This window comes from Salmo salar, chromosome ssa17 (genome assembly GCF_905237065.1).
Source record: "Salmo salar chromosome ssa17, Ssal_v3.1, whole genome shotgun sequence".
In the NCBI taxonomy this organism is placed as follows: domain Eukaryota; kingdom Metazoa; phylum Chordata; class Actinopteri; order Salmoniformes; family Salmonidae; genus Salmo; species Salmo salar.
Genome location: NC_059458.1, coordinates 76,170,767 through 76,183,389, shown reverse-complemented (window position 1 = coordinate 76,183,389; position 12,623 = coordinate 76,170,767). Strand labels below are relative to the sequence as shown.

The 12,623-nt window shown below is 40.9% G+C and overlaps 1 protein-coding gene and 1 long non-coding RNA gene across 4 annotated transcripts in view; both read left to right on the top strand.

Annotated features, from left to right (window-relative positions):
• hmga2 (high mobility group AT-hook 2) overlaps positions 1–3,029 on the top strand; it is an 87,826-nt gene extending 84,797 nt beyond the window's left edge. Inside the window, exon 5 of the mRNA XM_045700163.1 lies at positions 1,694–3,029. Coding sequence (XP_045556119.1) covers positions 1,694–1,747 — 54 coding nt within the window. The 3' untranslated portion in view covers positions 1,748–3,029. The remainder of the gene's footprint in view (positions 1–1,693) is intronic.
• Positions 3,030–5,750: 2,721 nt separating this feature from the next.
• On the top strand, positions 5,751–9,648 carry LOC106595037 (uncharacterized). Of its 3 annotated transcripts, none has more exons than XR_006760186.1 (2): positions 5,751–6,212; positions 6,351–9,648. It is a non-coding gene; the product is annotated as an uncharacterized lncRNA (long non-coding RNA). The 3 variants fall into 3 exon arrangements; XR_006760185.1 differs by having other exon boundaries at positions 6,295–9,648; XR_006760187.1 differs by lacking the exon at positions 5,751–6,212 and adding an exon at positions 6,233–6,294.
• Positions 9,649–12,623: the final 2,975 nt, after the last annotated feature.

Below are 12,623 nucleotides of genomic sequence, written 5' to 3'. Positions count from 1 at the left end.
AACACCTCTCTAGTTTAGCCCCCCTGTTAATCACTAATGCCTCTCTAGTTTAGCCCCCCTGTTAATCACTAACACCTCTCTAGTTTAGCCCCCCTGTTAACCACTAACACCTCTCTAGTTTAGTCCCCCTGTTAACCACTAACACCTCTCTAGTTTAGCCCCCCTGTTAATCACTAACACCTCTCTAGTTTAGCCCCCCCTGTTAATCACTAACACCTCTCTAGTTTAGCCCCCCTGTTAACCACTAACACCTCTCTAGTTTAGCCCCCCTGTTAATCACTAACACCTCTCTAGTTTAGCCCCCCTGTTAATCACTAACACCTCTCTAGTTTAGCCCCCCTGTTAACCACTAACACCTCTCTAGTTTAGCCCCCCTGTTAACCACTAACACCTCTCTAGTTTAGCCCCCCTGTTAATCACTAACACCTCTCTAGTTTAGCCCCCTGTTAACCACTAACACCTCTCTAGTTTAGCCCCCTGTTAACCACTAACACCTCTCTAGTTTAGCCCCCTGTTAATCACTAACACCTCTCTAGTTTAGCCCCCCTGTTAATCACTAACACCTCTCTAGTTTAGCCCCCCTGTTAACCACTAACACCTCTCTAGTTTAGCCCCCCTGTTAATCACTAACACCTCTCTAGTTTAGCCCCCCTGTTAATCACTAATAGTTTATAAATGTCCAAACTTCAGTAGCTCCTAGCTCCTTCCTCCTTCTTCCTTCCTTCCTCTCCGTCCACTCTCATTGGTTCTCCTGGCTGTGTCACATGGTAGTGGTTAGTGGACCCTTCACAGCAGAAGTAATGAATGGAGAGGGAGGGAGGGAGGGAGGGAGGGAGGGAGGGAGGGAGGGAGGGAGGGAGGGAGGGAGGGAGGGAGGGAGGGAGGGAGTTGGGGTCCTGTAATGCAGACAAGCTTTCGTCTCTCTCTGTCTCTCTCTCTGCTGAATGGGAATACTGCCTCAGACTCTGGTCCCAAACGGCATCCTATTCCCTTCATAGTGTACTACTTTAGACCAGAGTCTATGGGGGCCCTATGAGGTGAATAGGGTGCCATTTGGGACACATCCTCAGCCGCAGCCTGGGAAAGGAAGAGGGTTATAAATTGTGTCAGTTAGGCTCCCCCCGAATAAAATGGAAGCCATGTGGAAAATGAAAATCCATTTCAATCTGAAAAGCGAGGGAGGCAGGGATGGAGGGGGTTTTCTCCCTGTTCCATGGTGGTCGCTGGTCGGTCATCTTGGAAGACTTTTTTGAAGTTGGAAACACCCGCTATAGTGTTCTTGTGTAAGCTTGTTAAGAGAGTCTGTGAAACTATGCACTCAACACTTTGTTAGGGGGGTGGGGGTGGAAACGAGTGCTTTCCAGGAAGTGCTTTCTGGTGATATGTTGTATATCAAAAGGAGTTCAACTCCTGTAGCAAAACCTGTTCATTCAGGAATCTGAACTAACCTTGTATTTGTCTGTCTCTTTCATGTAGTTTCATGCTCCAACAAGTCTTGATGCTCTGCTATGGTGTTATGTTACTATATGATGAAATCATGTCTTGTCAGTTTCATTTTGTTAGGCCAGCCTTACATAAAGGTTGCTCATAAGACAATGTAGTATAACCCATTTTAGCTTTTGTCCTTCATTAGAAGGAGCAGTGTTCTGTTGAAAAGTGTGAAACTGACCGGGTCATTGTGTTGCCCCTGCAGGAAGAAGGAGAAGAAGAAGAGGAGGAAGAGGAGGAGTCTGGAGAGGAGGATTAAAGAACAACATCATTTGACCTCTTACTTCCTTGTAGCAGTTCTTCCTCCTGGGGAACCACTGCCTTCACCACTTACTAAGGACGCTGACCCATGACCTCTGTCCACTCTCATATCGTACTGTTTTCATTTCACACTTTTGTTTGGGTTTATTTCTTTGGGGGTTTTTTTGTTTGTTTGTTTTGATTCTGAGATGAACACACAGAGCATGAGCCGCAAAAAAAACCCCGAAACACTAAATATGACAACAAAGATCTGCTGTACCTCTTTACAACAACAGTAATGTTTTATCTGCTGTAAGGACAGAGGTTCTGGGGTTGTACCGCTGCAGGTTCTACTCCCCTCCTCCCCTGTCATTGTCCACTGATTCTCCAGGCTGTCTTTCTTTGAGGGAGAGATAGAAACGTCTGTTATTGGCATTCAGAAATTGCGACCATATGGCTGCTGTTTCAATACAACAGAGGTCTAGAACACACACACAGACCCTCCCTCCGCCGAGTCCCGTGTCGGACCACCAAACACAGGGAGACAAGTCAGGTTATTTTAATCTATCATGTTTTTAATCTACCGTGGAATTGCTTTTTTTTTATATATATATAACAAATTGGCTTCTTTAACTTGCTAAAATCACACCTTTTTAATTGATGAATTCCTCAGTTGAGGTTGTTGGATATTAGCAGGTATGTCGTTTTTTCATCATATGCGTTTTACTGCCAGTTAGTCTCTTTAACCAAGAACCTTTTTCACCTGCTTTTGCTTTAGCATTTTATATTGTGACAATTAGCATTTATATTGTGATAATTATCATTTTATATTGTGATAATTAGCATTTTATATTGTGACAATTATCATTTATATTGTGATAATTATCATTTATATTGTGACAATTATCATTTATACTGTGATAATTATCATTTTATATTGTGACAATTATCATTTTATATTGTGATAATTATCATATTATATTGTGACAATTATCATTTTATATTGTGATAATTATCATTTTACATTGTGATAATTATCATTTTATATTGTGACAATTATCATTTTATATTGGGATAATTATCATATTATATTGTGATAATTATCATTTTATATTGTGGTAATTATCATTTTACATTGTGATAATTATCATTTTATATTGTGATAATTATCCATTTTATATTGTGATAATTATCATTTTATATTGTGATAATTATAATTTTATATTGTGGTAATTATCATTTTATATTGTGATAATTATCCATTTTATATTGTGATAATTATCATTTTATATTGTGACAATTATCATTTTATATTGTGACAATTATCATTTTATATTGTGACAATTATCATTTTACATTGTGATAATTATCATTTTACATTGTGGTAATTATCATTTTACATTGTGATAATTATCATTTTATATTGTGATAATTATCCATTTTATATTGTGATAATTATCATTTTATATTGTGGTAATTATCATTTAATATTGTGATAATTATCCATTTTATATTGTGATAATTATCATTTTATATTGTGATAATTATCATTTTATATTGTGGTAATTATCATTTTATATTGTGATAATTATCATTTTATATTGTGATAATTATCATTTTATATTGTGGTAATTAGCATTTTACATTGTGATAATTATCATTTTATATTGTGATAATTATCATTTATATTGTGATAATTATCATTTTACATTGTGATAATTATAACCACACAACAAAGAGAAGAACTCAGCTTTAATGTTTATTATGGTGAAGTTGATGGAACGATCTTAATGGAGGTAATATGATATTATTGGTTTTACAGGGCTCTTATAAATAATGTACTTTATTGTTTTCTCTATTAGGAAACAATGAGTTGATAGTCACAGTTCTCATCATCGACATCTTGATTATCCAGTTCGTTTTTACAAGTATAAATTTAACAGAGAGCTTTAACATTGCAATGCTTCAATACCAACTTGGCTGTACTGCGGCTGGTTTTCAGTTAGAAAACAACCGTATTTAATCCAGCATTTACCTGAGGTCTGCCGCAGTCTCCCTGTCTTTGGTGGACTCATTTCATTTCTGTGGATTGAGAGATGATTTTAAGATATTGTCTTAGTTCTATTTCCATGATCAATCCCCTTAAATATCACTTCTTATCAATGTCATCTGATTAACCTACTCACACACATACAGACATCATACATACATACATCATACATCCATACAGACATCATACATACATACATACATACATACATCATACATACATACATACATACAGACATCATACATACATACATACATACATACATACATACATACATACATACATACATACATACATACATACATCATACATACATACATACATACATACATACATACATACATACATACATACATACATACATACATAGATAGAGACATACATACAGTGGGGGAAAGTATTTGATCCCCTGCTGATTTTGTACGTTTGCCCACTGACAAAGAAAGGACCAGTCTATAATTTTAATGGTAGGTTTATTTGAACAGTGAGAGACAGAATAACAACAAAAAAATCCAGAAAAACGCATGTCACAAATGTTATAAATTGATTAGCATTTTAATGAGGGAAATAAGTATTTGACCCCCTCTCAATCAGAAAGATTTCTGTCTCCCAGGTGTCTTTTATACAGGTAATGAGCTGAGATTAGGAGCACACTCTTAAAGGGAGTGCTCCTAATCTCAGCTTGTTACATGTATAAGACACCTGTCCACAGAAGCAATCAATCAATCAGATTCCAAACTCTCCACCATGGCCAAGACCAAAGAGCTCTCCAAGGATGTCAGGGACAAGTTTGTAGACCTACACAAGGCTGGAATGGGCTACAAGGCCATCGTCAAGCAGCTTGGTGAGAAGGTGACAACATTTGGTGCGATTATTCGCAAATGGAAGAAACACAAAAGAACTGTCAATATCCCCCAAGATCTCACCTCGTGGAGTTGCAATGATCATGAGAACGGTGAGGAATCAGCCCAGAACTACACGGGAGGATCTTGTCAATGATCTCAAGGCAGCTGGGACCATAGTCACCAAGAAAACAATTGGTAACACACTACGCCGTGAAGGACTGAAATCCTGCAGCGCCCGCAAGGTCCCCCTGCTCAAGAAAACATATACATGCCCAACTGAAGTTTGCCAATGAACATCTGAATGACTCAGAGGACAACTGGTGAAAGTGTTGTGGTCAGATGAGACCAAAATGGAGCTCTTTGGCATCAACTCAACTCGCCGTGTTTGGAGGAGGAGGAATGCTGCCTATGACCCCAAGAACACCATCTCCACCATCAAACATGGAGGTGGAAACATTATGCTTTGGGGGTGTTTTTCTGCTAAGGGGACAGGACAACTTCACCGCATCAAAGGGACGATGGACGGGGCCATGTACCGTCAAATCTTGGGTGAGAACCTCCTTCCCTCAGCCAGGGCATTGAAAATGGGTCATGGATGGGTATTCCAGCATGACAATGACCCAAAACACACGACCAAGGCAACAATGGAGTGGCTCAAGAAGAAGCACATTAAGGTCCTGGAGTGGCCTAGCCAGTCTCCAGACCTTAATCCCATAGAAAATCTGTGGAGGGAGCTGAAGGTTCGAGTTGCCAAACGTCAGCCTCGAAACCTTAATGACTTGGAGAAGATCTGCAAAGAGGAGTGGGACAAAATCCCTCCTGAGATGTGTGCAAACCTGGTGGCCAACTACAAGAAACGTCTGACCTCTGTGATTGCCAACAAGGGTTTTGCCACCAAGTACAAAGTCATGTTTTGCAGAGTGGTCAAATACTTATTTCCCTCCTTAAAATGCAAATCATTTTGTAACATTTTTGACATGCGTTTTTCAGGATTTTTTTGTTGTTATTCTGTCTCTCACTGTTCAAATAAACCTACCATTAAAATTATAGACTGATCATTTCTTTGTCAGTGGGCAAACGTACAAAATCAGCAGGGGATCAAATACTTTTTTCCCCCACTGTACATACATGCATACATACATACATACACCCAACACACACACACACACACACACACACACACACACACACACACACACACACACACACACACACACACACACACACACATACTGTATGTTTGTCATTTTATGTTTCTTCTTATTCACAACATTGCTTTAAAACCATGGATTCCATTGATACTATTTTTGATAAGGAAATGCTCTCTTTTTTTCACACTAACCTGGTCTGCCTTAACAAAACAAACCTTAAGAACAAACAAACAAAACCATAATAACAAAAAAAACATACAATTTACCTCATGTTTTACCTGCACCTTTAGTGGCAGTGTGAGATAGGATGACTCAGGAATTCTAGAACCAGAACCCTGATGATCCTTACTTCAGGTATTCTACAACCCTGATAATCCTTCAGGTATTCTAGAACCCTGATAATCCTTCAGGTATTCTAGAACCCTGATAATCCTTCAGGTATTCTAGAACCCTGATAACTTCAGGTATTCTAGAACCCTGATAATCCTTCAGGTATTCTAGAACCCTGATAATCCTTCAGGTATTCTAGAATCCTGATAATCCTTCAGGTATTCTAGAACCCTGATAATCCTTCAGGTATTCTAGAACCCTGATAATCCTTACTTCAGGTATTCTAAGAATTCCGAAGACATGTCGGCACTTTGTGGTCTGATGCTGATGCAATATCTCCTCACCATTTCAAACTACCTCCGATTTCCACCGCAACAACCTGAAAACTCCAAGCTCAAGGAATGTACACTTCCCTGCTACACAGTACTGCACAGTACCACACAGTACTAAATAGTAGTACACAGTACTACACAGTACTAAATAGTACTACATAGTACTACACAGTACTACATAGTATTACTACACACAACAACGCATGGGATGGCAGTGTGTGTGTGTGTGTCAACGAGCTAACTTGTTATAAAAGTTGTTGTCTTGTGTCTCACAGTGGAACAGACATGTTCTGTGTAAGTCTGACAGGTAATTTACTGAAATCAGGAGTTTTTTTTATATTTCCTATGTAGAACTCATAAGCAGCTAATGGAAGAAGTACTGTGGTGTCTTTATTTCACATTAACATTAGTGTTGTGTATCTATTTACATTACCATGAGTGTTGTGTATCTAAGTCCTAACAAGACACCCACCTTTCCCTCTCCTCAACTGGGACTTCTGTTTGACAAACTGTTAACTTGAATATATTTGTTTTTCTGATTTACTCAATGGTTTTTATTAAGGATCAAGTGCTTGTATGACACTACCGATATTATTGTTTTTGTTTGTTTTTGCTCTGAATTCTTTTATTTTTTGTTATTTTTTTCTGAACTATGTACTATTCATATACATTTATGTACCTCAAACAAACTGATAAAAATGGACTTATAATCGATTGACAAATACCTACCTCCAGTCTTGAAAAGGAATGATTTTTGCCGGGTTTCTTTCATTCAGTATGAGTTTTGATAATGTATGATGAAATCTATCGATATTAGGACTGCAAAAGATCCCTTACTCAAAAGTATTTTTGTAACAGTTTTCAAAACTTCTGAACCAAGAAAAATGTTGACTTCACCCTGCGGAAGAAATAGCCTTCAAAAAATAATCTTGAAGATTTTCAGGTTTTGAAAAATATATGTTTGGGTTTTGTATATTGTATTCATGGATTTTTTTTTTTTTTAATTAGTAGATATTGATATACTTGATTAGATATTTTGTGTACTTTACGACACGTGATTTTCTTTTTCTTGTTGTTATGGTTCAACCAGATGTATATGAAAATGCTTCTTAAGTAGTGATGGATTACAACTTTTAAATGTTAACATGGTATATTCTCATACGGGCCTGAGGTAGAGAGCCTCAGAGAGTTAGCCAAACAACCCAACATGCCCTCTCCACTCACACAGGCCTGAGGTAGAGAGCCTCAGAGAGTTAGCCAAACAACCCAACATGCCCTCTCCACTCACACAGGCCTGAGGTAGAGAGCCTCAGAGAGTTAGCCAAACAACCCAACATGCCCTCTCCACTCACACAGGCCTGAGGTAGGGAGCCTCAGAGAGTTAGCCAAACAACCCAACATGCCCTCTCCACTCACACAGGCCTGAGGTAGAGAGCCTCAGAGAGTTAGCCAAACAACCCAACATGCCCTCTCCACTCACACAGGCCTGAGGTAGAGAGCCTCAGAGAGTTAGCCAAACAACCCAACATGCCCTCTCCACTCACACAGGCCTGAGGTAGAGAGCCTCAGAGAGTTAGCCAAACAACCCAACATGCCCTCTCCACTCACACAGGCCTGCAAGCTGCAATTCAAACTTAACATCAGTCAGTTTTAAGCTGCTTTCATGTGCTCTCTGAATTATATTGACTGGGGAAAAATTACGGAATAGGAAAGGTCCCGGAATCGTGCTAACAACAACCGTTCATTTTGAGTTTCCGAGTCAGAAATACGTGTGGGCACAAACTTAGGGAACATCTTTGTACCCAAAGTTTCACAGTCGTATACTTCCGAGTTTCTCAGTCAGAGACTTCCGAGTTTCTCAGTCAGAGACTTCCGAGTTTCTCAGTCAGAAACTTCCGTGTTTCTCAGTCGAATACTTCCGAGTTTCTCAGTCAAATACTTCCGAGTTTCTCAGTAGGAGACTTCAGATTTTCTCAGTCGGAGACTTCCGAGTTTCTCAGTCAGAAACTTCCGAGTTTCTCAGTCAGAGACTTCCGAGTTTCTCAGTCGAATACTTCCAAGTTTCTCAGTCGAATACTTCCGAGTTTCTCAGGCGGATACTTCCGAGTTTCTCAGTCAAATACTTCTGAGTTTCTCAGTCGGAGACTTCCGAGTTTCTCAGTCGGAGACTTCCGAGTTTCTCAGTCGGAGACTTCCGAGTTTCTCAGTCAGATGCAGACTTCAGAGTTTCCTATTTTCCGAGGAAGGCAGCATTAGTTTCTTCACACACTATTACTGTCCAGAATGTTCCTCGAACTGTATCATTGGGTGGGTTCATCTGTGATAACAACTCTTGATAACTCTCAGGTACATAACAATCAAAACAGAGAACGTAGGTTGATCAAGAACCCACCTATTGTTGATGAGGTGAAGCCAAAGTATGCCTATACTTTATGTTGATGCAGTTTGACAGCTGTCTTGGTTTTGAAACGGCTTCGTAGGCCTACCTGTGTGAGTTGGCGATCACATGTTGTAGCTTTGAAAAGCACGGCTTAGAAACAGATAGACTTCACAGCTGAGAAGAACAATGGCTTTGTCTAAATACGTCACAAGCCATCAAATCCTTGCTTACTGCTTCCATGTTTCCGTAATTCTTCTCAAATCTCATTGGAGGTGTGGATCTACGGTTCCTCCTCTCGAGAACTTCTCTTACCAATGAACTTTGAGAGGAATTGAGGAAACAAGGACAGTTGGGGGGAAGCAAGTATGTGACGGCTAGTAATGTTTTGAGACGCAGCCATCGCCAGACTGTCCATCATCAGCATGAAAAGCTATAAGAGATAATAAAAATAAAAAAACATTTCCAAAAAGGGCTAAACACTGTGGTGCTCATAGCTGACACTTATTATATCATAGGAGGTAATGACGTTCCAATGTTGGAGCTCCAAGATCATTGGACTATATTTCATAAATATGTACTCGAGTTCTAAAGTGTAAGAGTATATAAAAAAAAAAAAAGAATTGAAACAATGTTTTTTTATTTTTTATTTTGGGATGTTTTACCTCATGTTGGTGTCAATGTGTAACTATGGAAACCACTGTTTTGTTGATGTGCTTTGAGCTCTTGAGTCTTAATGAAGATGATCCCGTTCTAGAACAGTCCCAATACACATTACTACCTCCAAGAAAAGGGCCTACTGTTACCTCATTTTCAAACTAAACCTGCTCCCAAATGGCACCCTATTCCCTATATTAGAGCACTCTTTTTGACCAGGGTGTGCACTACTTTTGACCGGAGCATTTACGGGGACTAGTCCGCTATATAGGGAATAGGGTGCAATTTGTGACGCGAGCTTAAATATCTGCTTAGTAAAACTCAGGTGACGAAAGAGAACAGGGAGAACATCGTAACATTTTTATATATATATATAGTTTATTTTTGTCGGGGGATAAATTTTATAAGACTGTTCTTCTCTGCCTCTTAGTCACCACTAGGTAAGACTGGACATGTCATTTTTTATTTTAAAGAACATTTTCTGACATTATGCAATGTTACGTAGTTATATTAATCTGTGGAGGGGAGAGGCGGGAAGAGGCGTCTCCCTCAGTAGAAACGTCATGTTTTCTATCTAACTTGTATCGCTTCCTCTCTATCCACCTAGTATCGCTGTCTTCAATTACACATCCAAATTGCTTGTTTGATATACAAAACAAACCCAACTTATCTTAATAGATATTCACAGCCTTGTTTCAGCACAATAAAAAAAAAATATGGCTTCTGTGGCGGTGTGAGTTTCTCTTTCTTGGCTTTACGTCCCAATTATCTCTCCTTCCTACCGAAGTGTGTACTTGTTTACTTCCCTTCACTGAATTGAAGAAATATGTTGGAATCTCCCACTAGCCCATGGCTCCACCAATCCGATGCTTTTACATTGTGGGAAGTAGTGAAAGAGTGCACACTTCAGGAGAAAGGAGATGTCATTGGGACTTACCTATCATCTGTAGGACCAGAGTTATTGGGACCCACCTATGATCTGTAGGACCAGAGTGTTATTGGGACCCACCTATGATCTGTAGGACCAGAGTGTTATTGGGACCCACCTATGATCTGTAGGACCAGAGTGTTATTGGGACCCACCTATGATCTGTAGGACCAGAGTGTTATTGGGACCCACCTATGATCTGTAGGACCAGTGTTATTGGGACCCACCTATGATCTGTAGGACCAGAGGGTTATTGGGACCCACCTATGATCTGTAGGACCCTGAGTGTTATTGGGACCCACCTATGATCTGTAGGACCCAGAGTGTTTCCTGATCACACGGGGGAGGAACAACTCTGGGCACTATTAATCTTTGTAGATTAGGGCCTGTACTCATAGTGTCATATTTTGACCAGGGCTCATTAGGGACACAGACAGGGTTTCAGCCCCATCTGTCCTTCCAGCCACGTAATGAAGGAGCCCTCTGCTCTCCTTTCAGGGCAACTTCATTTACACACTTCTGATGGGACTTTAAGGACTTTTCTAAGCATTGTGTTTTCTTCCTGTTGCATCCCTCACCAAACCCCTCTCCACACCTCCTCCGCAACCCGCCCATATCCTTTCATGCACACCCCTCTTTTCCGTAACTCCCCCCCCCCCTCCCTCCCTCCTTCCCTCCAGCCTGAACCCTCTTGGGAGACATGGGCGACCTCGTAGCCTCTGACCTCTACAGGACTCAGCCTATAGTGGAATGGACAACATCAAAGCTGCTCCCTGACAAGCCCCGTCACTCACCAGGCCTCCCCTCCTCCTCTTTCCCCCTCCCTCCCTCCCTCCCTCCCTCCTCACTCCCTGTCTGTGTGTGTGTGTCTGTGGGCGTCTGTGGGCGTGTGTGTGTGTCTGTGGGCGTCTGTGGGTGTGTGTGTGGAATGTCACATTGTTTTATCTGTATTTATAATAAATGAGATGTTTTAATGGAGAGAGTCCTGCCTCTAACATCTATACCTCTGAGGTCTATTATTATTTAAGGTAACAGGAAACATCCTTTACCTATTGGTGGGAGAGGCAATGGGGTCAGACAGACCATAAACGACTTCCTGTACTGACACAGAGCTGTATTCCACCATAGAGGGAACTGCTTTAGTTTATACATATAAAGGCACAAATGCAGCTCACATCAATGAATACCTTCCATGTTGACCATTGCCTTGTAGTTGAGTTTTTATCTCATTCACTCATTGTGATATTTAGCTTGTTTCATCCTGTCTGTTGTGTGATGGTGTTAGGATGTCAGGCATCTGTTTCCACTGAGAAGTCCAGGTCAGGAAGGATGTAGGGGGAAGGGCTTTGGAGAGACACACACACACACACACACAGAGAGCCACTGCTGAGAGAAGAGAGGAAACTGGGAGAGAAGCAGACAGACAGATCCCACAGACGTAAACGCATGGACACATACACACACACACACACACACACAGAGCCACTGTGTGTGTGTTCTGTGTGTGTGACCCCCAATTAGAGAGGGTCTGTTTAGTAGAGCTACATACTATCTACAGGAAACCTGCATACCTGACCAGCTGCTACACTATCTACAGTAAACCTGCATACCTGGCCAGCTGCTACACTATCTACAGTAAACCTGCATACCTGACCAGCTGCTTCACTATCTACAGTAAACCTGCATACCTGGCCAGCTGCTACACTATCTACAATAAACCTGCATACCTGGTCAGCTGCTACACTATCTACAGTAAACCTGCATACCTGACCAGCTGCTACACTATCTACAGCAAACCTGCATACCTGGCCAGCTGCTACACTATCTACAGTAAACCTGCATACCTGACCAGCTGCTACACTATCTACAGTAAACCTGCATACCTGGCCAGCTGCTACACTATCTACAGCAAACCTGCATACCTGGCCAGCTGCTACACTATCTACAGTAAACCTGCATACCTGACCAGCTGCTTCACTATCTACAGTAAACCTGCATACCTGGACAGCTGCTACACTATCTACAGTAAACCTGCATACCTGGCCAGCTGCTACACTATCTACAGTAAACCTGCATACCTGACCAGCTGCTACACTATCTACAGCAAACCTGCATACCTGGCCAGCTGCTACACTATCTACAGTAAACCTGCATACCTGACCAGCTGCTACACTATCTACAGTAAACCGGCATACCTGGCCAGCTGCTACACTATCTACAGCAAA